At 41.5% G+C, this 26,723-nt stretch overlaps 1 protein-coding gene across 2 annotated transcripts in view; it reads right to left on the bottom strand.

Moving 5' to 3' along the window:
• pam (peptidylglycine alpha-amidating monooxygenase) overlaps positions 1-26,723 on the bottom strand; it is a 56,681-nt gene that overhangs the window by 18,363 nt on the left and 11,595 nt on the right. The window contains exons 6-16 of one of the 2 annotated variants that reach the window (XM_051938369.1): positions 18,263-18,350; positions 17,764-17,855; positions 16,763-16,846; positions 15,014-15,062; positions 14,733-14,800; positions 14,260-14,340; positions 14,097-14,173; positions 12,062-12,165; positions 10,380-10,573; positions 10,122-10,181; positions 2,711-2,986 (exon numbers count right to left, since the gene is read on the bottom strand). In XM_051938369.1, the coding sequence (XP_051794329.1) occupies positions 2,711-2,986; positions 10,122-10,181; positions 10,380-10,573; positions 12,062-12,165; positions 14,097-14,173; positions 14,260-14,340; positions 14,733-14,800; positions 15,014-15,062; positions 16,763-16,846; positions 17,764-17,855; positions 18,263-18,350 (1,173 nt within the window). The remainder of the gene's footprint in view (positions 1-2,710; positions 2,987-10,121; positions 10,182-10,379; positions 10,574-12,061; positions 12,166-14,096; positions 14,174-14,259; positions 14,341-14,732; positions 14,801-15,013; positions 15,063-16,762; positions 16,847-17,763; positions 17,856-18,262; positions 18,351-26,723) is intronic. The other variant, XM_051938370.1, reaches the window with a different exon arrangement.

Below are 26,723 nucleotides of genomic sequence, written 5' to 3' on the forward strand. Positions count from 1 at the left end.
GGCCAGATCGGTTGCCGGACTGAGAACTGGCAGCAGCGGAACCCCTCTGGGGGCCGAACTGGATCCGGGGCTGGGAAGCCCTCTGGAGGCGGGACTGGAGCTGGAACCGAGGACCCCACCGGGGACAGGGCAGAAGCTGGGGACTTCTCCGAGGGCATCAATGGAGCCAGAGGCTCCTTCGGGGGCTGAGCTGGAACCGGTGGATCCCTCAGGGGCAGAGCTGGAACCGGTAGATTCCTCGAAGGCAGAGCTGGAACCAGTGGATCCCACGGGGGCAGAGCTGGAGCCGGTGGATCCCACGGGGGCAGAGCTGGAGCCGGTGGATCCTCCGGGGGCAGAGCTGGAGCCGGTGGATCCTCTGGGGGAAGAACAGGGGACAGTACTGGACTTGGGACTGGTGACCCCTCCGGGGGCGGAGCTGGAGCCGGGGGCCCCTCCGGGGGCAGAGCTGGACTGGACTGGTACTGGACTGGGCTAGGACTGGACTGGACTCGAGCTGGATTGGACAATAGCTGGACTGGATTAGGACTGGACAGGACTGGACTGGCCTCGAGCTGCACTGGACTAGAACTGAACCGGACTAGAGCTGGACTGGACAATACCTGGACTGGACTAGGACTGGATTGGACTGGACTCGAGCTGGACTGGACTCGAGGTGGACTGGACTAGACTATAGCTGGACTGGACTGAGACTGGACTGAACTAGACTATAGTTGGACTGGACTGAGACTGGACTGGATTGGGACTGGACTGGACCCGGGGGCAGGATTGGGCTTAAGATTGGGGCCCCCACAGGGAGTAGGACAGAGGACTGCACTGCATAGGGAACGGGGAACCCCTCAGGGGACAGGACTAAATTAGGGACTGACCGTGATAGGGCTAACTCGACTAAATGGGGAAGGAGAGGGACTCACGAATGTCCGGGGGTCGGGAGACGAAGCGGGGGGCAAAGCAGAAGAAGCCGGTCGTGGAGATGTGGCGAGGATGGCAGAGGTGGCAGAGTCTGAGCAGATGAGGGTTCCAGGGTGAGGAGGGAAGATGGAGCAGGCAAGGTAATCCACAAGGAGCTGACAGAATCCAACAGGGATGTGTGTGTGACAGAGAGCGGCATGCAGAGTGCAGTTTGCAATGATCCAGCGGGGAGCAGAGGAGAGAGCCAGGCTCTTATGCTGCACTGATTGTTAATCTGCGCCGGCCGTGCTGCTCATCATTAGTTTGACGAGCCAGAGCACAGGAGCAGGAGGGGGCGTGACAGACTGTATACATCTGAAACTCCTTACCAATCAGTCAGAACGGAAGAAGCCTCTTGGATTAGAAGTGAAACCTCTTCAAGAACCAAAAATTAGAAGTCTGGTTGCTTTTTACTGAAGCTCCTAAGATTACCATAACCTGGATGACTGAGAATCTACATAGACATAAATGGTTATCGTAGCCATAAGAAATGGCAGCAATAATACTATCTCAGTATCACTACAAAAACACCAAAAAAAATTCAAAACAGCAACAAAAAAATGGCCGCCAAATTCAACTTCAGTTTTGTTCATTGTTTTGTCTCTTTTTTGACAATTAAATTGAACTATGAGTTTAGAGAGGTGGAGAGAGAGGTTGTAGCCATCAGTGTTTGCTGTGTTGTAGTGTACCCAAATAGTTACAGCTACTGGATTATTCATGGTTTTGTACATGTGTAATATTACTGTAATATGTAGTCAGGTCAGTCAGCTTGCAAGTGTCAGTAACACTGACTGCAACCATGAAACATGTAACCTGGTGCTGCCCGTGTATGATATGTGTTCAAAAGGATAATCAAGGATCGGAAGTAATTTAGAAGCAGGAAGCATATTCTCTGCTTGGTCTTTTCTTTTTTGAATGTATCCTTGTTGGTCCATGCTTACAGAGTATGGTGAGAGGGAGAGGTCTTTCTCCAACTGTTAGGAATCAAAGGTTTGTTAGAGGGCAGAATGATAATAGAGTGCTTCAAGGTGGAAGGGATTTCACACGGACTTGTACTTATTGAAAAATTTGACTCGTGTTGGTCAGCAAAGCCTTTCAGACAGAAGGAGGGTGCTGTGCTTATCTGTCTTCCTGTGCCTCTCTGTCTCTAAAAAAATTGACACACATTCCTACTTCACACAACTGAGAGCAGATGAGGAGTCAGTGGGTTAGGGAGAGTACACAACAGCTGGTTGTGTGATATCTGAGTGTATGCAGGTGAGCGGAGTAAACTGTGCCACAGCAAAAGTTTATCCAGACTAAACTACTAAGATTTGTACATGCACATCTTTTTCCTCTCGGTTTCAGCGTGCTTCCAACACTAATATTCTCAATTTCTTCTCTGTAAACACACCTAACCTGAACCACAAAGAACCCCGTATTCAGTATTTTAAATAGGAAAAGAAGAAACACCCAACCCAAAAATACAGATGAGCTGAAGACCACTATCAAAGCAACCTGGACTTCAATAACACCTCAGCAGTGCCACAGGCCGATCACCTACATTCTACACTGCATTAATGCAGTAATTTGAGGTAAACAAAGCCCTACTGAGTGTTGAGTGTATAAAATAGCATACTTTTCAGGAGTTGGACATTTCTGTATTGTAAATCCCTTTTTCTGATTAATCTTAGGAAAGGATTTCTGATTTCCATGAGCTATAAGCCTTAATTGCAAAAATTAAAACACTGACAAGAATGAATCAGCATCCAGGACCCACCTTGTCCTTCAGCTAGCAGCTTGCTTCTTGGTAGCTTGGTCGTGGCCTCAAGCTGATGGAATCTGTGAACTCTGTCCCTCACCAAGACAGGATCCTCCCTGGTTTGGAAGGCTAGTGTAGTACTGGGGGAGCCCAGGTCTGTCTTTTGCATTAAGCTATCAATTTGAGCCACCAAGTCAGCCTGGGCTCTCTGCAACTTGCTGGGGTTGTACCTATGAATGTGAACTACATCCTTACTCTGGCCTAGCAGTTTTGACACAAGAGAATAGAGGTCACCTGCACAGACAGACAGAGAAGGACAGGGAAGAGTGGAAAGAAAGGACAACGAGATGATAGGGCATGAACAAAGTCCACACAGGGAAAATATCGTTGTTAGAAAAGCTAGAATAATACTGCTCTGTGATTAATATGGCGAAAAGAAATAAGTGAGAGTGGGGTAAGATGAGCCTGTGGGTTAGTGTAGCTACCACTTGTTTCAAGAAAACCATGGAAAAAATCGGTCATGTCACCAAATATTTTTGAAGAAGTATCCATTATACTCTCCCAGTGAAGAGAAGGAGCACATGGAGTAAAAGGTAAGCACATTTAAGGTAACAAAACATTTTTGTGCTGTTCAAAGTAAATTCTTCATATTTATGATTTTCTGAGAGTTCTGTCTGAATAATTATTGAGACATCTAAAACAACTTCATACATGTACACACGTGGACAAAATTGTTGGTACCCCTCAGTTAAAGAAGGAAAAACCCACAATTCTCACTGAAATCACTTGAAACTCACAAAAGTAACAATAAATAAAAATTTATTGAAAATTAAATAATCAAAAACAGCCATCACTTTTGAATTGTTGATTAACATAATTATTTAAAAAACAAACTAATGAAACAGGCCTGGACAAAAATGATGGTACCTCTATAAAAGATTGAAAACTATTTGACCAGAGTGACATGATTAACTCAGGTGTGTCATTTAATTGACATCACAGGTGTTTTCAAACTCATAATCAGTCAGTCTGCCTATTTAAAGGGAGACAAGTAGTCACCCTGCTGTTTGGTGAAAAGGTGTGTACCACACTGAACATGGACAACAGAAAGCGAAGGAGAGAATTGTCCCAGGACGTCCGAAAAAAATTATAGACAAACATCTTAAAGGTAAAGGCTATAAGACCATCTCTAAACAGCTTGAAGTTCCTGTGACAACAGTGGCTCATATTATTCAGAAGTTCAAGACCCACAGGACAGTAGCCAACCTCCTTGGACGTGGCTGCAAGAGGAAAATTGATGAGAAATTGAAGAGACGGATCGTTGGAATTGTATCCAAAGAGCCCAGAGCAACCTCCAAAGAAATTAAAGGTGAACTCCAAGGCCAAGGTACATCAGTGTCAGATCGCACCATTCGTCGTTGTTTGAGCCAAAGTGGACTTCATGGGAGACGACCAAGGAGGACACCACTGCTGAAAAAAACTCATAAAAAAGCCAGACTGGAATTTGCAAAAATGCATGTTGACAAGCCACAAAGCTTCTAGGAGAATGTCCTTTGGACAGATGAGACCAAACTGGAGCTTTTTGGTAAGGCACATCAACTCTATGTTCATAGACTCAAAAACCAAGCATACGAAGAAAAGAACACTGTCCCTACGGTGAAACATGGAGGAGGCTCAGTAATGTTTTGGGGCTGCTTTGCTGCATCTGGCACAGGGTGTCTTGAAAGTGTGCAAGGTACGATGAAATCTGAAGACTATCAAGGCATTCTGGAGAGAAATGTGCTGCCTAGTGTCAGAAAGCTTGGTCTCAGTCGCAGGTCATGGGTCTTCCAACAGGACAACCATCCAAAACACACAGCCAAAAACACCCAAGAATGGCTGAGAGAAAAGCGTTGGACTATTCTAAAGTGGCCTTCTATGAGCCCAGATCTGAATCCCATTGAACATATGTGGAAGGAGCTGAAACATGCCATTTGGAGAAGACACCCATCAAACCTGAGACAACTGGAGCTGTTTGCTCATGAGGAGTGGGCCAAAATACCTGTTGACAGCTGCAGAACGCTCATTGACAAATACAGAAATCGTTTAATTGCAGTGATTGCCTCAAAAGGTTGTGCAACAAAATATTAAGTTATGGGTACCATCATTTTTGTCCAGCCCTATTTCATTAGTTTGTTTTTTTAAATAATTATGTTAATCAACAATTCAAAAGTGATGGCTGATTTTGATTATTTAATTTTCAATAAATTTTTATTTATTGTTACTTTTGTGAGTTTCAAGTGATTTCAGTGAGAATTGTGGGTTTTTCCTTCTTTAACTGAGGGGTACCAACAATTTTGTCCACGTGTGTATTAGTGCCATAGTAAGCTACAATGTGAGAATAAGTTGTTAGCATGAAGCTAGTTCTAAACTGCCTGGATGATACGCTTTTGCTAAGATGGTGGCATAAGGTCAGTTGAGTCAGAAGGCTGGGGCTAAGTTGAGCCACTGGCTTTCACCTATGAATTACAATAATTACATTATTGTAATTCTATACTGTATTTTATACATTTTATAACCAAAGAGATGTGACATTTTCATTTTGAGACCATTTGTTTGCATAAGTGGAAGACAGGCAAGGCTTCAACTTCTCTTAAGGATTTGGAGAGCTCTATGGGAGAAGTAAAGAAAGAAAGTATTTATGTCCGGTGGCAAGTCAGACGAAGATTGACAGAATGACTAAAAATAAATCCCAAACAAACAAAAAGTAACCAGAACAGGGTTCAAGAGAACAGGATATGCACACCAGATCTTGGATGAACAAATGGAGACAGATCTACCATTATGTGAGGTATGAAATTTTAAATTTTACTTCAACATAATTGATGCCACAATTTTTCCCAACATCTTTTCTCCATTTTACCCCTTGCTGAGGCCAAAGCAGGGCATCTTTTTTTTTTTTTGAAAAGACATAGTTTAAAAATAGTTTATTTTGGATCCAAACCATTTATTTCCAGGGATGGCTCACATCCTGAAGTATATTTACATGTTTTATTTTTAGACATTACTGTCATGCCTCCACTGTCGCGATACCTCAAGTGAAAATTGGCTCATCTTATTCCACTCTCCCCTACAGCAATTATTTCGTTTCATGACATGTCCTATAGTGGCAAAATGTTTTCATTTTATCGTACTCTATGCATTTTGGAGACCACATCTATATCAGCTGTACAACTCTGCAATGCAGCAGTCAAAGCATTTCATTTACTTTATGTAACTGTATGACAACTTTTTGAATTGATTGTAATGAAGAACAATGAAGAGTGCATTTTGCACACTCACATAAAAATATCTGTTCTGGAATTTCAGTAACGGATCTCCCGATCCTTTCCTGTTTGTAAATTACAGCAAAGTAGAACTGACCAGGAGAAATCAACACAAAGGCCAATGGGCAGGAGTGACAACTGCCATGCTGCTTAATGCTAGTAACTACAGTAAAGAGTACATTGTTCAACAATTAAAAAATACATAATTTTTTCTTTTCATCATTCAAGACTATCACCATTTTATAGTTGCTTTACTTGACTGTGTTTAGTTATGAGATAAACACAGAAAATACACACAAAAACAACATTCATATCGAGATTCAAGCATGAAAAATATTCTGCACTGTGTTTTTATAAGAATAGCCAGATGGAAGCCATTCCTCACTAAAACGCACATGATAGTCCAGCAGGATTTCGCCAAAAGGCCCCTTATTATATCCTCATTACATAAACCTCGTCAATAGATCGGTCTCTTGTTAGTTCATGAATATTTTTTTCCACTTTTTGTTAAGGTAAATATACATACATGAATAATTCTACATGAATAACTAGGTCGACTATCTCCTCCCACCCTTCTCCTTCAACATAAGCTTCCACTTTCATCCTTTCTAACTTGCCCCTCTTCCCTCCCCCACCAGTGCTGATGACCTCCATCAGTTCAGTCCCACCTCCCCTCACTCCTCCTTCTCTGTTTCTCTGTTGTCTCAGTTGTTTATGTTAACATGCTGCGGTTACAAATAATTTCCTTTAAAGGATCAATAAAGTATAAATCTTATATAGCTTGTACCTATCATATGGTAACTTTCACACTCAGTGAATATAATGGCTGTGAGTCAGTGTCAGAACCAGAGAGAAGAAGAATACAGATGGATGACAAATTGAAGACTCCCTTGACTTCACAGTAAGGGGATCTGGTGGCTCTTCTGTGTTTTGGGGGACATTTTGCTGATATACTTTGGTTCACTTTACCCTTTGGAGGGAAGGGTCACTACATATCAACACAAAGTTTGTGTGAGTGACCACCTTTAACCTATATAATTAAACATTTCTATCCTAATATGAATGGTGATGATCATCCCGGAAACCTGAATCACACCAAGGGTCCTGAGGGCAGCTAGAGCGAGCAGGTTACTCAACCCATTAAAGCAACAGGAACAAGAACTCTGGCAAGAGATGTGGAGGTAGTGCATATATGTGAACAAGAACTGGTGCGCAAACATTGCCATTATCAATAAAGACTGCTCACCCAAACTACAGTTTTTAGTAGGAAAGTGCAGACTGTTCTGTTGTTATTGTAACACCTGTCTACATCGCACAAAATGCTACCACAAAACTAGCTGTCAGCTAGGTGCTCATAGACATAAATAAGCAACAGCTTTTAATAATGTCAGTCTGAAGACTGTGCTTCTGAAGCTGGACCAGCACATTAGTTGTGCAACTAGAAGGGAAAACAGACTTGACTGTGTCTGCTTTCACATGGCTTAAGGATACAAAGTCTCTAGCCTCTCACATTTTAGACAGTCTGATCACCTAGTACTGCCCCTATCTCCATCATGCGGTCTCTTTATTAAAAACCGTAAGCCATCCACCAGGACCATTAAAATCTGGTACGATGGAGGGTTTTTTCCATTGTACCAACTGGGATCTGTTTTCTGATCAAGATGTGGAAGCCTGTATCACAAGGACCTGTGCTGAAAATCTAACCTTTGACAAACACATCTGTTTTAGCCTAGCCACGCTAGACCCATGTTTCTGAAGGCACAAGGGTCTAGGCACGCTCGACAGGGAGGGAGGCGGGCTAAAAGGTTGTCTATCAAATCCCTCTGCAGCAATTGGGTAGGTATACAACCAATCAACGCAACGAATAGGCTGACGTAGTTCCTAGAGCACCGGCGGATTGTGGCTAAGTTCCATTAGCTTCCCAACCAGCGGAGCCGCGGAGCCAACTGGTATATTAAGGATTTGCCATATCCCGTTGGCATAAGTCCAAATACGTCTTTCTTCTCAATGAAACACTTCAGTGCCGTCCTTTGTTTATCTTTCAAGTTGAATTTTAGCTTCAAATCTTTAAGGGCTGTGGCCAAAGCCGAGTCGAAAGATAACTGTTTATTGTGCGCCGGTTGTTTCTGTCAGAATCGTCGTGCCCCTGTCGTCACTTCGTTACGCCCGCCTTCTGACTCTATACTTCATGGTGATTCGTCCGGCCAGTTTTAGGAGCATCCAGCCTTGAGCCTTATGGAGAGTAACTAGACCCACCCTGGCAGAGAATTAAATTCGTTGCCGTGGGTTGTCTAGCGCGGCTAGGCCACATCTGTGTCTTCCTGAATAAGAAACCATGGATGACTAAGGAGATCCAGACCCACTTGAAGAATCATAATGCAAGCCTAAAATCAGGTGACAAAAAACAGTAAAGTGCTGCAAGGCACAATCTGAAAGGAGGTATCAAGCAAGATAATGCCGCCCTTAAAGAAAAAACAAATAACACCTCACCAATAGGGAACCAACACATTTGTGGCAGGGCATCCAGCATATCACTTAACTACAGGAGCAACCAAGAACTACCTACAGACAATAATGCCTCTCTTGTAGGGGTGGGCATTGAGAACAGGTTCCAAATTAGGAACGGTTTCAAAATTTCGACTCTGAAGGAATCATTAAGAAACTTTAATTTTAATTCTGCTTATCGAATCCCAAAGAGTCACTTGTGCTCAGAGTGAGAGACCGCTGACAACCTGCGCATTTCCGCCCAAGTTAGCTGAACGAAATGAAAGTTAAGTGAATACATTAAGTTAGGCTACACCATCAAAATAGAAGTTCTGAAATGTTACAAAACGCTTACCAGGTAATCTAAGTTATATTGGCTTTTAAAAATAAACACATCACCGTATAGATTCCCCCTGTGCTAGACTGTCAAAATAAAATCTCCTAGATTTTCAAAGCAGCTTACCAAATTGTGCTTCATTCTGTCTCTTTCTCAAACAAGTGTATGGATGGAGAAACCATTTGTATGTTGGCCTTAATTTTCAAAATCAGAGTCCATGCCCAGGAACAGAGCTTAGTCAGCAGCTGAACTGTAACTGCGATTTGATAGTTTTTTAAAAAAAAAAGTCTCAATTCCATAGCCCATGAAAAACACTGCTATTTACAGGGAGTCCACAGGATTCTGTCAAGTATGCACTTTCAAAGTAAAAATTAAGATGTTAAAAGGAACTGATAAGGGCTTGTGAAAAATGCTGGGTTTTCAAAACATAATGCGCTTATAGAAATTATATCTTCTGTATAAATATAGCAGGACATATCAACCGGTAAAAGCTGCAGTGGTACAATCATCATTTCTTCAAAAATTTGTGCTCTGCCAGAGCCGTTGGGACATTATTAATATATAATAACATCAGCCTGCCATTATGCACAAAATCACATTCCTGTGTATTATACTACTATGTATTATGGGACTAGAAATAGGAGATAGTTTTTCAGCAGCTCAAATAAACCTAGATCTCTTTATTACAGGCAGATATAGATTTTTTTCTCCACTAACCCAGTAGTATCTCTCCATTCAGAAAGTTTATTTTTGCTGTGAAGAACAGAATCTAAAATTGCTGTGTTCATTTTTACACTGTGGCTCCACATCAAACTGAGGGTGGACCTTCTGGAAAGTCCTAGAAAGGCCCTACCAGTGTCTGAACCTAACAGAGCATCACTAGAGATACTTGAAAAATGACTGTGCACTAACACTCTCCATATAATGTGGCTGAGCTGAAGCCATTCTACCAAGAAGAATGATGTGCACAGCTCGTAGGAACATTCCAAATGAAACCTGAGGCTGCCACTGCTGCCAAAACTGTTTTAATCATTCACTAAGTAAAAGGTGTTAATATTAATGTAAGTGTGATATTTCTGTCTCCCTCTCCCCCCAAAAAATTAGAAAACACTCCAGGAATACTGCTTTTGCTCTGTCATTGTGAAGTACTGTGTAGAATATTGAGAAAGAATGTATTCATTTAATGACAAGTCTGAAATATAAAATGCAGAAAACATGGAAGGATCGGCATAAAGACATATCAAGGAGGGAACCACTTGTGCAGTTCAGTGCAGGTAATTCAGGTCACTGCCCTTGAACTTACCTGGATCCAGCATCTTTTCTGCTTTTTTTGCATCCAACAGCAATCTGCTATCTTGATTATCTTTGGGGGAAAACCAAAGTTTAGTTAGAAGAAATTATACAGTTTTGAAAAATTACAGTTATGTAAACCAAATTAAGCAAAATGAGATAAAGTGTAAATCTAACATTATCACACATTTAAGTTTTATCCAACAAAAAATAACAACAAATAATTAATGCAAAATACAAATTTGGCATTAGAGACATACAACATCTGTACCTGTAGAGTGGCCCATGTGCATCATAGAGTTCATATGACCAGTAGCGCCAGTGATGGGTACATTTGCTTCAGCTGGAATATGTTCAAACAGCTCTTTGGAGCCAGTCTCCATGCAGTTCAGGAAGGGGATAGCATGTTTGCTGTCCATGTAATACATTATGTAGAAGTTGCACATTTCATCATCAGAGGTACCCCTGCAAACAAAAAAAAACTTAGGATGAATACTCACTGTAGCACACACAAAAAGGCACATGATGTTTATGTAAACAAGAACAAAGACCAGTGCTATATCTATCACATTAAGATCTTCTTAAAACTTCTCCAAATACATTGCTATTTTGATATTCACTGATTCACTGACAACGGAGTAGTAAAAAATTTATTTTTAACAGGTAAACGTCATGCCCAGTAAACGCCATTGCCACAGTTATTATATATACACAACAGACACTCTCGAAGACTTAACTCCTTGTAATCCCAGCTGATCCGTTTGTTCAGCATAACAGCACTATCCAGCTCTGCTCTGCACCATTGTAACCAGTACAATCTGCTTGAAACCTGGGCATGACATCTGTCATATGTCTTTAGACTATGTAGACATATTAGGTCCTATCTGACGACTAATGTAAAGACAATTGTCCTCAGACAAATGGAGAATGAAGTTCTGAAGGGATGAGGCAATTTTTCAATAATTGCCGAATAAAGTAGTAAACAAATATGTAAATAGTCATTGAAACTCTTAAATTTGCTATTATTCTCAAGATTCTTAGGACCAGACAGCAAGAACAAAGAAACACAAGGTGTACCAGAGAACACACCATGATTCGAAGAAAACCACAATGTCTGCCCCTTTCAAACATGGGATATGGAACATGGCCAGCTTAATCAGTCTGTTACAGTGACAGCATACTAATCCTTCAGGCATAGATCACTTTTCCATTAATGTTCTTAACTACCTCACGCAGAGTAATCTACAATTCTTGACAAACTATTGGTGTTGAAATGTGGAAAAATCTTTCCTTGTATGTTCCATCCATACATTCTCTATACACCGCTTTATCCTCACTAGGGTCGCGGGAGGTGCTGGAGCCTATCCCAGCTGACTCGGGCGAAGGCAGGGGACGCCCTGGACAGGTCGCCAGTCTGTCGCAGGGCTACATATACAGACAAACAAGCACACTCACATTCACACCTACAGGCAATTTAGAGTAACCAATTAACCGCAGCATATTTTTGGACTGTGGGAGGAAGCTGGAGTGCCCGGAGAAAACCCACGCATGCACAGGGAGAACATGCAAACTCCATGCAGAAAGATCCTCCTTGTATGTTTTTATCTGTTAATGTGACAGCTCAGTTCAGACTTGTGCTGTGGTGTAAGGGAGGTAAGACTTTTACATAAACGTGACCAGAGTATGTATTCAGACATGAAGTTGACACGTTCAGTTGCTGTCAGGATAACAGACCAGAGCGCTTGTCTGAAATGTTTAATACATGGCTATAAGCTATATTTTATTACAACCACAAGTGAAAACAAGAGTTAGTGTTTTATTCAACCTGTTTAAGTACAACCTAATATCAACTAGTGGAACAAATATAAATAGAAAATTAAAGTCACTTCTGAATTATAGCTAATCACAAATGGAGCGTCAACCAGCAGAAGTTGCAGTGAGTTGTGCACTCACCCAATGTAAGTTTTGGAGGTTCTGCCCTCACCAGTAAACATACATCTGGCTGCAATGGTGTCACCATACTTCACATCCACTTCTTTGTTGGCAGGGTAGAAAGCCTACAGAGAAAACAAATTCACTGGTGAGCAATGAGCAAATAGCCCTATACTGGAAAAATAATTGTGATCAATATAAATTCTTAGTTGAATTCAGATGCATTAGTCTTAATAGAGTACTGTGTACATATGATCTCTGTTAGAACCAAGTAAAGATCTGGGAACACACAGGACAAATTTATTTAGACGATTAGAGATATGACCCTATTGTTCTAAATCATGTGTTTCTGTTGTCAAACACATACAGTGTAAAAGGTTTAGAATTCCACAGAGTGGTGATTTATTCAAAGATTAAGCCCACTAAAGCAATAACTATTCTGTGCTGTGTTTAATCTTCTGTCCAGCCTACTTGAATAACTGTACTACTGCATCTCAATAAACATCATGAAAAAGTTTTTTGTTCATAATTTTATTCCAAAATATAATTTTTCATATATACTATATTCTTTACACGTAACGTGACATATCTAACACCTTTATGAAAATGAACAGCCTGTGGCCCTGCTGAAATGTTATTTGAGCCTACGTTGTTTTGATTGTGGTCTTCAGCTCGTAAGTATTTTCGGGTCTGGTGTTTCTCATCTTCCTCTTGACAATACCCTCAGACTCTCTGTGGGATTCAGGTTAGGTGAGTCAATTTGCCAATCAGGCACAGTAGATTCATGGTCAGCATATTATTTGGTAGAATTTTTTGCTCTGTGGGCAGCTGCTAAGTCCTGCTGGAATAGGAAATCAGATGGAGAAATTAAGCTCTAATTTTAGAGATGGAGAAATTAAGCTCTAATTTTAGAGCTTAATTTCTCCATCTGATTTCCTATTCCAGCAGGACTCCTGGTAGACAGATGCATTGACTTTGGACTTGATACATTTTTCTGTGTCTCTCTACTCTTGGTCCAGAGGTTAGGACCTTAATTTCCAAAAGAGTAAAATTTACTTTCATCTGAAAAGAGAACTTTGAACCACGAAGCAACAGTCCAGTTCTTTTTCTCCTTAGCCCAGGTAAGAAGCTATTGACATTGTCTCTGGTTCAGGAGTGGTCTAATTTTAGGAATGCTACAGTTGCAGCCTCTTTCCTACAGATGTCTGTACTTGGTGACTACTGATGCACTGACACCATCCTCCACCCACTCTGTGTGAAGTTCTCCAAAGTCCTTGAATTGACTTTTCCAGACAATCCTCTCAAGGCTGCGCTTATTTGAGCAATTTACTTAAATTCAAAACAAAATATTCAATTATTTAAGGGCATATTTTTCATTTTTGCTTTTAGTTGTAGGCCATAATTATCACAATTAAAATAGAAAATTCTTGGAACATTTAACTTTCTGTGAAATTAGTATAGAATACTGCACATTAAATTTCTGTTTTCTTAAAAACCTAATGGATTTTAAAAAAAATCACAATATTCTAATTGGTTGAGATGCATTAGTTCATCAACTGCTGCATTCAGAAAGCTGTTATGAGAGTGACTACATTTTAGCTTTGAGTCATGCTAATATGTAAAGAGTGGGCAGATACAATTGATACAACTCTATGCATGGGCCTGCAACACTCACAAGTCCAGTTTAATATCTACAGTGACTAGTGTTGGTTTTCAAGTGCTGCTATAGTTGACAGTTGACCAACTCTTAACACCACACCTGTGTGAATCACAGGCAGGGACTGAAGCTGTGGTTGTTTTGCTAACGATCTGCTCATGTTACGAGTTTCTGTATGAATGGTCCCAGGCAACAGAAAGCAATGGCGTATTATATAAATGTAACATTTTAATGGTGAAAACAAAATTTGGTGAGCATTTGCACATTTGGTAGTAAAGAAGCACACAGGCAAAGAGGAGAGAGAGATACAACAGAGAACAAAGTCCCTGACCAGGACATAAATCAGGAAGATTGTAGTTATATGGTGTGCAAATATTATCTTCAGATCTAATAACATACCTGTGGTAGCTGAGGGGACTGCCTCCCAATCAGGCTCCACTTCCCATCACGAATTCTGTAGCCACTGACTACTTTACCTGTGAAATAAACACTCATCTTGACTGCTACTGATATCGATAAACACTGATCTGAAACAGACAGGAAAGTCTCTGGTATGACTCACCAAGGCGGTGTGTGTGGGTCCTGAAGGCAAATGGATAGATGGGATATGAAGTGTAATCACAGGCAATGTCAGCATTTGTAACTAAGAAAGAGAAAAATAAGGATGACAGGGCAGGCATCACTAAACAGCCCCTTATCTGTCCCCTCTTGACATTTCATGGATTCCAACAAATTTGAGTGAAGTTTGAACAAAAGTGTGCTATGCATATATGCATATAATTATGCATAAGTGTTTGGAGTTAGCCAAACACTCTTCTGCTACAGAAGAAATATACCTAAATAAAGTTCAACATACACTGGCTACTTCAAATACCGTACTGTACCACAATATAGATAATACATGACAGTGACATAAACTGAAGTACCAATGAAATATCTTGCTATTTAATTAAAGTCCCTCTCTGTTAATTGGTTAGGGAGGGATTTAATGTCTTTGTGCTTGACATATTTTAACCTAAAACACATCGAACATACCTCTTTTTCCTGGGAGAATGACTGTGTCCACTGACATGAGCAGGTATATGCCAGCAATGAATGGCTGCCTTTGAAGCGGGCATAAATAAGAGTTAGAGGGTAGTAGGATTGAAAAAAATTGAAATCCTCCTTCATATTCCTGCTTGTTAAACTATCATTACATACACTGTTCTTGGTGTTCCAGAGTAGATACACAAAGTACTCTTATCAGCAAATTTCAGATTACAATTTCTCTTTTCAGGATTCACCTTAAATGTTGATTTTGTTGAGCAAATACTTACGGTTTCAATGTCATTCTTAAGGTAAGTCCTGAGCAATCTCTATGATGGTCTGTAAAAACAAAAGTTGCCAAGTTTATATTTTCCTCTGAATGAGCTTTAATATAATGGCACTTTAGTTGTATTCTGTATCCTCTGCATATCTTCTCCTGATTTCTGCAGGGAAGTCCTTTCTTGTTTATGTGGTCACTATACAACAGCAGCTCAGGTAAATGAAATTGGTATAAACACAGTATTAAAGAGAACAGATGTCAGGCAATAATTGTATCACACCTCAAAGAAGTAATCAGCAGGCCTCAAGCACAGTTGGTGTATGCATAAAGAAGAGGAACTGGACTGTATGCTTTCAAATGAAAGTTGATTAGAGTAGATGTTAAAATACATCACAACAATGTGACCTGTGTTAGAGTGACAAGAGCATCTCTCAGATAACAGTGGTTTAAGAACCTATAGCTGCTGCATGTTGTCGTTTTCATTAAAAGTGAACAAAACTCTAATAACAAGGATAGGTTCTTCACATATGTGGGTTTTTCAAAGTAAAACTTCACTCTAGGTAGCTGAAAAATGTTTTCAGGATGCCATTCAAAGTTACTATATCCTTATGCGACAGACAAAAGTCTTGTCGCATAAGGATATAGTAACTTTGAATGGCATATAACTTTATTTCTAATCAATCAGTTCTCACAAAAAATGGTTCATTTTAATGTCAAAGGCTTTCACATTAATAACTGGGTGCAAAATGAAACTGTCAAAAAGTGTTCTGATGTTCACATCTTGGTAAAGCCCATAACATCTGTTTTTGCAAGGACAGAAGTCTTGTCCTGACTTTAAATGATTCAACCAATCACAGATTAGAGCTTCACCTGTGACAAATGCCGTAATTGACACATTCCCAGGTATGGTATAAAAAGAACTCCAGCACACCGGACCCTCATGTGAAATGCACCCTGACCTCTGACAACATGCCAAAAATTCAACCACAGACCAAAGTGCTGATCATCAAGAGCCTGAGAACCAAGTCTGCTGCTGAGGTGGCAGACAGCTTTAATTAGACCCTCCAGAAAAACGCGGGCAAAAATCCTTGATTATGCGGGCTAAAATCCTTGATTATTCGGGCTAAAATCCTTGATTATGCAAATAAATATGCGGGGTTTTTATGTCATTTTATGCGGGGAAATTGCGGAAAGTTGCAAAGTATGCAAATAGTTGTGAAATATGCATGATTCACCTGCCGTCTGGCCGCGGAGGGATGTGTCCTCTAATCAGACACTGGGACTGCTGCGGGGTTACTGGACTGACAGCCTGTGCTTTGGGAGGGGGAGAAGCTCACAGCAGCACCTGCTGCTCGTTGAAAACAGTAACTGCAGAATGATCCGAGTTTTCCTGTCAGTCTCCAAAACGGCAGAAAAAGTCGCTAGATTTGTGGCTAGTCGCTTTTGACAAAAAAGTCACGAGGACGCTTTGGAAAGTCGCTAGATTTAGCGAGAAAGTCGCTAAGTTGGCAACACTGGCGCTGCGCTCTGGATCAGCTCGTGCTTCTAGTGTGTGTGTGAATGCGCGAACTGATGACGTCAGGCCGGGCGTCACATAAAAACTCACTCACAACTCCATTTATATTGGTTATAGTTTTCTCATTTTATGCGGAAATTGTGAAATCAAGCGGGACCCACATATTTCTCTTTTTTTTTCGTGGAAATGTGAGATTCTCGAAGATTCATAAAGGTCTGTACTATACCTTAAATTGGGCCTCACCTCTGAAAGCACTAACATCTCCATAATGAATCTGCAGCACAAAGTAGGACATTCCTGAGTTTCCTCCAACTTTAAAGCCAACATCTAATGAAAAAACAGAAGAACATGAAACCACATTAAGACATAACACCAGAGGAAGAAAAGATAGAAATATGTTACTGTATATTAAAACCTAATCCAAAATACTTCCTTTGCTTCATTAAAAACAAAAAGTTAAAAAAAACTATTATATTAATAAAAGAAAAACATTGTTAGATGCAGCCCTAGACTACATGATACCCAAGGAAATGCAAAGAGTTGCAGTGCTGTTTGTCCCAGACGAGCTGTCAGTGCATTTTTTGGGAATGTGATGTTAAAACAACACAGTCAATGTCAAGTCAATAGCTGTTTGGGAGAGAGGTTGGTCCATGATATTGAGAAAGCTAGACGCAACAGTATTGGAGGCCAGTCAATCAGTTGCACTAGTATAACTACATATGGAGTCTGTCTGTATGCATGTGTGTCAGTAAGTGTGGCTGTTATGCCAGCAAACGTTCATCTGAACTACTTCACACTGGGCAAATGTATAGATGGGAACTGAAGGAAGTGCCATGTTGAGTATGAAACTTTTTGGATAGATGGTTCTCATGTTTTGGCTAAAAGTTGTTTCCTGTTACACATTAACAAAAGTATGTTATTAATAATGTCCTCAGCCTTTGTCATCAGGGGCCATTGACAGCGCATTGAGTTTCCTAAAGTCAACTCGCTGAAACACGACATGCAACCTTACTACTATGTAGTCATGCACGCAAAGTTGCTCTGGACAGCATCTTTAGTGACAGTCATCTGTCCTACTTTCTATTTTATCACCACACTGGCTATGCCAACAATGCATTATTAAATGGTTATCAGCCCATTCCAAGCCACCACATTTTGAATGGGCACTGCACTAGTTTTCAATAAACGTTTTGTGATTAAACATGATTTTATGAAACTTTAAACCAATTCTATTCAAGATGTACCTTTGGGTAATTTGGTAGGGGGTGCATTTCGAGCCCAGGCATACATAATGGAGGCTTCATCCTCACAAGTGCCTTGTACACTGCCACAGTCCCTTGAGATAGAAGCAACACAATCAGTATCACTTTGTGTTTATGAATGACCAGATGTAAAACACAGTAAATGACAATGACAGACAGAACAATACAAACATCTGTCCCCAGTTTAAGGTATGTGTCCACTAGATGTGCTTTTCCCACATGTAAACTCATAACACCCGAAAATCGCACACATTATCTAAATACCTAGCAAGAATATAAATAATGACCTTAATCTAAAACAAGTCTGCACTTGCTCAATTCAATTGTACTTGTGCCTTTACAAAATATGCATACTATATCTGACAGCATCAAAAACAAACACAGTGATTTTCATACGTTGGTGATGTTATGGGTCTTTTGACTGATTTTTTTTTTAAAAAAGGGAAAAAACACTTAATGTATATTTCAAGTTGGGTATTACCAGAAGCTTCTGGTGGACACAGGGGTCTTGCAGCCAAACAACAGCATGTGATGAACTGTATCCATACTGGCATGCGGTATGAAGTCCACTGAGGAGGAAAAGCACTATGGTTAAAAAAGAAAAGGAAAATTCTCGTCGGCTACACAAACAATGTGTAGCCGAAGATGCATGATGGATCCCATGGACCAATAGCAGCACAGTTCGCAGGGAACTGATTCCTTTTGATAGGTTTTCTGTCACAGTCTTGCCCTGGCTCCCTGTCTGTCTTCTCTCTCTCTCGCCCTTATTCTCTCCTCACTTCTTGCTTCCCCTTATTCTCTTCTCTCTCTCCTCCTGGTATCTCTCCCTTGCGCTCCCTCTGCTCCACCCCCCTCCTGTGCTGCGCCTCTGGCTGCACTGGTTGTCAGGCATCATTGGATCCAGCTGCAGAAGGACCACAGCTGGATCTGATCTACCATCAGCACCAGATAAAGACCTGCTCGTCCCTCCAGTCTCCGCCAGATCCTAGCGCCTGCTACAGAGAGAAGCTGGTCTGGTCACTAGTGCGCTACATTGCACATTCTCTGATTGTTTTTTTTGTGTGTCTAATACACATCTCATTCTGCTTGCAGTGTCTGTTTGCTGCGCTGTCTGTTGCCCTCAGTCCTGCCGTTCCAGCCGTCACCTGGAACATGGTTTCCTACCCCCCGCCTCAGTAAGAGGCCTTGGACCCTGCTTGTTGGCTCTGCTCCGCCCGGCAGATTTGCTGGGTAATCTGGCCTCCGGTTCCCCGCCACGGCTTCTCGCCACATGATTTGCAGCTCTGACATGCGTCCCCTGGACCGTCGGTTCATGAGCCCGCCTGCGCCCACCGTTTAGAGTTAGGTATTTTTATGTCCGCCGTTTTGTTGGTTGAATTTCCAACCGCCCTTAGTTCCAGTTTCAGCCCGGTTCATTGGTTAAATTAGTTAGGCTTCAAGATTGTTTAGTCTTTACTTTAGTGAATGTAGTTTGGTTGGAGTTGGGTTTCTCAGTTCTGTTTGGATCTGTGGTTTGTGAATAAAACTGCTGGTGAAATTCCACTAGTCCTGTCTGTTTCTGTGTGCCTGCTTTCTGGGTTCTCACTTGCCTGCCCCATGACATTTTCAGTGTGTAAATAGACTAGTGTTTTGACACAACAATGCCATAATCAGAGGTAGACTAGTGGAAGGGAGACAGAAAACTGCCCATATTTGACATGCCCACAGGTGCATGTCAAATAATTAGAATATGGTGGAAAAAGTTCAATATTTGTCATACACTGCTGAAAGTGAAAATTAAAAAGTTCAGCTTAAATCCAGCTAAATGGGACAACTACGCCGCGTGCTGTCAGAAACATTTTCCTGCATGTATAATTGTAGCAAAGGATTATGGGTAATCCTCAGAGCAACGGAGGATTTATGAAGAGGTAACATGTCTATAAATGTCTGTGGGCAAAACAATGCTAACTACGTTCATAACTATGTAGAAGTTTAGCTGGCTTTAATTGGTTACTTATTGTGTGTCCCAGAATCAATTCGCCATGTGTTTATGAAGTTGACTGTACGTTTTGGATGTGTTTTATCATTGTAAAAAAATTCTACCGCGTAGCTAGCTACCGCTAACACGATGCCGTCTTTCTGGACAGAGCACATGCTGTCGCCCACGAGATGATGACTTACTGAACTCCATTGTCTTTTGTTATGAATGCCGGTATGTTAGTGTGTCCCTCTATAATGTGATGTTAGTTATTATTCTTATTGTTGGATGTTAGAAATATGTCAATGAGTTATATTCGCCGGTTTTTATTAATTGTGTTTTGTACTGTGTTAGCTGTTGTGAATGTATAAAATGTAAAAGGAAGGTAACAGTCCAGGGAAAATTTGTATTATTCTAATAATTTCTTGTAACTTTTCCTCAAATAATTAAGAGGACACTTTCTGTTTTCATGATTATTATGAAAAACATTATTGTCTTACCTAAAATTAATCCACTATACGATCACTGTTTATTTATGTATTGTACTAGAGATATGAAGGGGTAATCCTCAGAGCAACGGAGGATTTATGAAGAGAGTACATGCTGTCGCCCACGAGATGATGACTTACTGAACTCCATTGTCTTTTGTTATGAATGCAGACAAGGAATAAACCTGCTGTTGCCACCAGCCTGACCAGCTCCTGATCGTCATTTTAGAAAGAAGACATCTCACATGGGTTACATATACATTCTAGACCCATTATAGTTTTTAGTTTGATAACAGCTTACAGCTTATAAAACCCCTCTAAAATCAATTTAAAATATTAGACTCAAAAGATCAACAAAGATCAATTAAAAAGGATATAAAAATGCAGAAACATCAAAACTCTGAAAAGTATGTTCATGTATGCGCTGTCAATACTTGCTGCACTAACATCATTTGGCTTATTTACCTGCAGCATATTTCTTGTTACACCCTCACTGTTGTTTTTGTATGTGTAGTATGCTTGTAATTGTCTCGTTAGTAATATCCATTATCTATATACTGCTTAATCCTCTGTAGGGAGTCAGCTAGAGTAAGCTCCATGACCCCGTGACCCTATCCCAGCTGACTTAGGGTCAAGGACATTTCACCAGTCTATCACAGGGCTACATATAGAGACAAACAATCACACTCCCATTCACACCTCTTCGGACTGTGGGAGGAAGGCGAAGAACCCGGTGAGAACCCATACTGCACAAGGAGAACATGCAAACTCCATGCAGAAAGATCCCAGGCTGGGATGCAAACTGGGATCTTCTAGCTGTGAGGTGACGGTACTAACGAAAAATTCAAGCTTTCTGCATGCATGTACACGCATGAAGTAAATTTTGTCATCCACCCAAGTCCACAAGAGTCCACGCTGGCCACACTACAAGCACATGCGCCAATCTCACATATCTACTAGGGATGGGACGATAAAACTCACGATACGATGCACCTCGATATGCCTGGGTCACGATACGATACGTCACAATACGATATGCCACAATACAATATCAAAGCAAAAAAGAAAAATATTACTGTGTAATTATTACAACTTATTTATTTTTGCTTGAGTACACACACAGGTATACAATTAACTGGAGCATGCCATTTGTGCTCTGCTTTTTCTTCAGTCGCACTCTCCACGTCAAACACCAGGAAAACACAAGGCCTAACAGGCCAAACAAACAACCTCTTACCCTAGATTACTTATCTCAGCCTCTCTTAAATCATGGCCCTGGCCTAGGACAGGTTCTTCTTCAGAAAAACAACATGTCAACATGTTCTGGTGTAATTAGTGATCTTTGAACACACACAATGTCTCCTGCCGTGGAAAAGACATGCTCACTCAGGACTGACGTAGCAGGAATGGAAAGGTAGGCTTTGGCAAGGGGGGCAAGTAAGGGGTAAGCATATCCATTCACTTTCCACCACTCAAGTGGATTGCTGTTGAGTGGGATTGGAATCCCATTTCTGTAGGAGAGTATCTCCATCTCAATCCCTCTGCTTGACTGCACTGTCTCAATAGGAGTAGTGTAGTAGGAGCTCCCATGGAGATCGTCTAGCGCTGTCTTCTTTGGTGGGGGAGACTGTGTCACGTCCTGCATCTGCCTTTCTCCTTCTACTGGCTCTTCCTGGCTCTGCTCTGCCTCAACCATGACCACGGCCTGCTCTGCTGCTGTCCCTGGTGTTGAAGCACTGGCCCTAGCTCTTTCATCAGTGTAACTTGTCTAAAGAAAACATAAAATAGAAAAACTAGCTCAAACATTTCTGTCTTTCAATCCCTCACTTCCTCTCTCTCACAGACACCCCCCCCACACACACACACACATTGACACACACTCTCCATCTCTCTCTCACTCTGTCACACACACTGTCTCTGTCTGTCTGTCTCTCTGTCTGTCTCTCTGTCTCTCTCTGTCTCTCTCTCTCTCTCACAGTTACACACGCGAACTGACAGCAGCACACCTCCATTTTTTCAATAAAAGTTTGCCTACTTGGTTCCGTTGCACATGAAGAACTGAAGTTTTTTCACCTATCCAGGCATAGACGGACTCACGTTGTTCATCATTAAGGTGGGACAGGCTTCGGAATTGTGGGTCAAGCGCTGTGCACACCTGCAGCATGTCATTACAGTCCCCAGAGTACCAGTCCGAGATGTCGAGTAGGATAGCACTTTTCATACTGGCGATGGTCTGTGTGTCCTCGTCGTCTGGTGACATGCTCTGCTCAATCATGTACTTCAGTGGCATTATAAGTGAAAGAGTGGACTCTTTTTCATCACAGAGAACTGTTGTGGCTGTCTTCAGTGGCTTAAGCAGTTTCACTATGTCCTCTACATCTGATATATCAGTGTTATCCAGAGTATCTATTTCTCTCGCATTCCTTTGGATTTCTGGGCTGCTCCGCGCTGCTGAGACAGCTGCTTGTTGTTCCAGGTAGTGAGCAAGCATTTCGTACGAGCTATTCCACCTGGTCTGGACATCGGTGATGAGCTTATGCCGAGGCAGCTCCAACTGGGTTTGCTTGTTGGTCAGGACGGCGGTGGCTGTGGTGCTCTTGTGAAAGAACGTAGTGACTCTTCGCACACAGGCAAGAAGGCATGCGACGCAGGACACAGCCAAACCTCGCTTACTGGCCAGATTCACAACGTGCGCAAAGCACTTGATGCGAGGATGGAGACCGCTCTCTCACTGCAATGTCCATGTTGCTGGCGTTGTCTGTGACACAAGCAATGGTTGTTTGTGGCCTCATTAGCTCCCACTCTCTCAGTGCATTTCTTAACACACTAGCAATGTTAACACCAGTATGACTTTCACTTAGCTCACGAGTTTGCAACACAAAGCTTTTACTCTCCCATGTCTCGCTGATGACATGGGCCGTGATGGTGATATAACTCTGTGCTGCACACGAGGTCCAGCCGTCGGTGGTCAGGGCGACGCAGTCTGCATTTTTGAGACACTCTTTCACGCTTCATTTGGTTTCAGTATAAATTTCCGGGATTACCTTCTCTGAAAAATGTCCTCGGCATGGCATCTTAAACTTTGGCTCCAGCACCTTGAACATTTGGATGAATTTTCTGTTCTCTACCATCTTAAATGGAGCCATGTAGTCCGCTATGAACTCGCCGATGTATGGAGCCATAATACTGACAGTAAGTTTTGCCATTGAAAAATGTTGAATTGAAAGCGAAAATACAAACATTGAAGTTTCAATCTTACGGGCTGTGTTTTTGCGTGAGGGGCGGGGGCTAGGGGGGCGGGGCTTATAGCGCGAGAACGCACTTCTTGGTTTTGAAGAAAGGGCACAGGAGGAGATTGCCCTGTGCTGGCTAGCGCCATTTTCGTTTGACCAAGCATGGATCAGAGTTCACCTGGACCTGGGACTTCGAAAACGCCAGTAAGTCTGTTTCTCTTGTGGCGTTAAAACCACTTTAGGCTTCATATTATGCTAATTTAGCAAACATGCTAACGTTCTCTAAGCTAGCTAATGCATAATCAAGAATTTAGCCCGCAGAATCAAGGCTATTTACTCGCAGAATCAAGGATTTTTGCCTGCGTTTTTTCTGTAGGGGCTAAGTTGTGGCGAAATAATATTTAAGTTATTTAATAAATAATATTGAATAATAATATTAATATTTCATTTCACGAAGAATCCCTCCTGTAAGTGGAAATGTGTCTGTAGAAACGAGTCAAAGTCCTTTTACATTAGTTAGCTTGGCCCTGCGACAGACTGGCGACCTGTCCAGGGTGTCCCCTGCCTTCGCCCGAGTCAGCTGGGATCGGCTCCAGCACCCCCCGCAACCCTAATGAGGATAAAGCGGTGTATAGAGGATGGATGGAGGATGGATAGCTTAGAGAACATTAGCACGTTTGCTAAATTAGCATAATATGAAGCCTAAAGTGGTTTTAATGCCACAAGGTTCTGTGTGGAAAAAATATTATATACTAATACGTACAAAGAGAAACAGATTTACTGGCGTTTTCGAAGTCCCAGGTCCAGGTGAATCAGGGCCGGTGTTCAAGATTAACTGGTGTTTCGATCAACTGGTGATAGCAGGGTTTCTGAGACAGATGTTTCGTAGGCGTGGCTTTTCAGGACCCCTTACCTACTGACCAGGAAATAAACAATGGGACAACTTCGTCTATAAAATGAGATTTCTGCTGTTCTATACATTTCAGTCTTGACAAAATAACTGGAAATAAGAGGCGTTCTCATTTTAAAAGTCATGCGCTGTCAGGCTACATGAAAGAAAAACTACGTCACCGCAGTTGGAACATAGACTGTGGAACCAGTGGAGCTGCGATCTCTGTTTACTGTTAAAACCGGTTAAAGCAGCAGACAGGAGACCAGCACACGGTGTACACGTTATTTAACAAGAAGTTCACCAAGCCGTGTGATAACAGAATGCCGAAGTGTTGCAATATAACATTAATATATTGATACAGTATTGGCAGATTTAGATCACATTGTAGCTACACTGTCTTATTTAAATAACACAAACGTAAAAATTTGACCAAAACAGCCCAGCAGTATTTAAGGTGTTGGATTTGAAATGCAGCAATTTAGCAAAATTCACAGGACATTCATGTTCAAACCAGCAGCAGAACTTTGTTATGTCATACTACTCTAAACTGACATCATTGAGAAAAGACACCAATTTCTTTCAGTATATCACATATATTGGGGCATTAGCTCAGGTGACTGAATAGGCGCTCTATAAACAGGAAGATAAACCCGACGCAGTGGCCTGGGTTCAACTCCAGCTCACGGCTTTTTGCTGTAGGTTTTCTCCCTACTTTTCTGTCCGTCTCTCTACTTACCTGTCAAATAAAGCTAATAAAAAGGAAAAAAAAACATTTATTCACAGCTATTGGTAGTCATAAGTATATATAAGTGTAAAGGTGTTCAGTGAAGAGGCAGTTTTTAGTCTGAGAGGGAATCTGCAGATGGAACTTATGGTAGAACAATTCAGCAAGATGATCTTATTTGGTCTGTTTTTATTCATTCTTATTTTACTGTTTCACGTCTTGAGTTGTGAGATCTTGTTTGTACAGCAGCTAGCTATATAGTTCAAGGGTGGGCTCGTTAAGGTTTTGTAGAATAAATATCCTCGTCTCTATTATTGTTCCAGGTCTTTAGAAATAAAATAAAAAAAAACCTTTAATTTTGTGTTCTATAAAGTCAATGCATTTAATTTACAATGCATTGATTCTGTGGAATACAATGTTGATGAACTTGCAATGCCCCAGTAAAATAAATAAATCCTGAATAACGGGGGGGAAAAATAGATGAAGCATATCGACGTTATGAAGGCTAGAATGTGAAACCTCTGGTTAGAATGTGGTCAGATGGTTTATATGATGTCATTGTTTTACTTAAAATCTGTTTAAAAGTAGAACAACTGAGGTCAAACTGGTTTATTGCAGTAAGCTTTGAAAACGGTATTAGAACTTCTCTTGCTGTTTCTGTCTGACTGAGGACACAGACTGTCACCAGTTAATCTGATGTAGATGGTCACACTCTACCACAGTGAAGCAATATTTCCACTCTGTTAAGTGGAAGTCCTCATTAAACCGAGTATTTTACTGGTAGACTGAACAGCCGTGAGTCCAAACAGAGCACTAACGACAACGTTAAAGCTGACAACAAGAACATTTCGGAACAGTTTATTGACGTCTGTGTGTTTTGAACAGGCATCGGTACAGTCACCTATGCTATGTGTTGCCGTTGTAACGGCTGCCTCGCTCACTGAATATCACCAGTTGATCGGAACACCAGTTAATCTTGAACACCGGATTGGGAGTCAAATTCGGCCCAGGACTTTTTGGACCAGACCAGCCCACCTGTGCAATCGACTCGAATCCCCACTCACCGAGCTCATAGAGTTGATTACAATTCAGACCATAAAAAATCCTTTTCAAACATTTTACCTGTGAAACACACATTAAGACCATTGGGAAAAAATATAATATGCAGATGGAACAATATAAATCACATTTCAATATTTCGGCAGCTTAACAAATAAAAATAATAAAAAAAATTTTTTTTCCTTTTTATTGTGATAGTCGCAGTGAAGAGTGACAGGAGATGGGGAGAAAAGCAGGGGGATGACATACAGCAAAGGACCACAGGCAGGAATCGATCCCGGACCGCTGCGTCGGATTCCAGCCCCTATACATGGGTCGCCTGCTTAACCCAATGAGCTATACGGGCATCTGGTGCACAATAATCAAAATTATTTAATAAATATCAGCATACCGGTCCACATGAGGCCTTCGGTCAAACGACCAAATGACATAACGTTCAATCTGCCCCTGAGGTGAACTCTGATCCATGCTTGGTCAAACGAAAATGGCGCTAGCCAGCACAGGGCAATCTCTTTCTGTCCCCTTTCCTCAAAACCAAGAAGCGTGTTCTGTGTTCTCGCGCTATAAGCCCCGCCCCCCCAGCCCCCCC

Source organism: Acanthochromis polyacanthus, chromosome 18 (genome assembly GCF_021347895.1).
Source record: "Acanthochromis polyacanthus isolate Apoly-LR-REF ecotype Palm Island chromosome 18, KAUST_Apoly_ChrSc, whole genome shotgun sequence".
NCBI lineage: Eukaryota > Metazoa > Chordata > Actinopteri > Pomacentridae > Acanthochromis > Acanthochromis polyacanthus.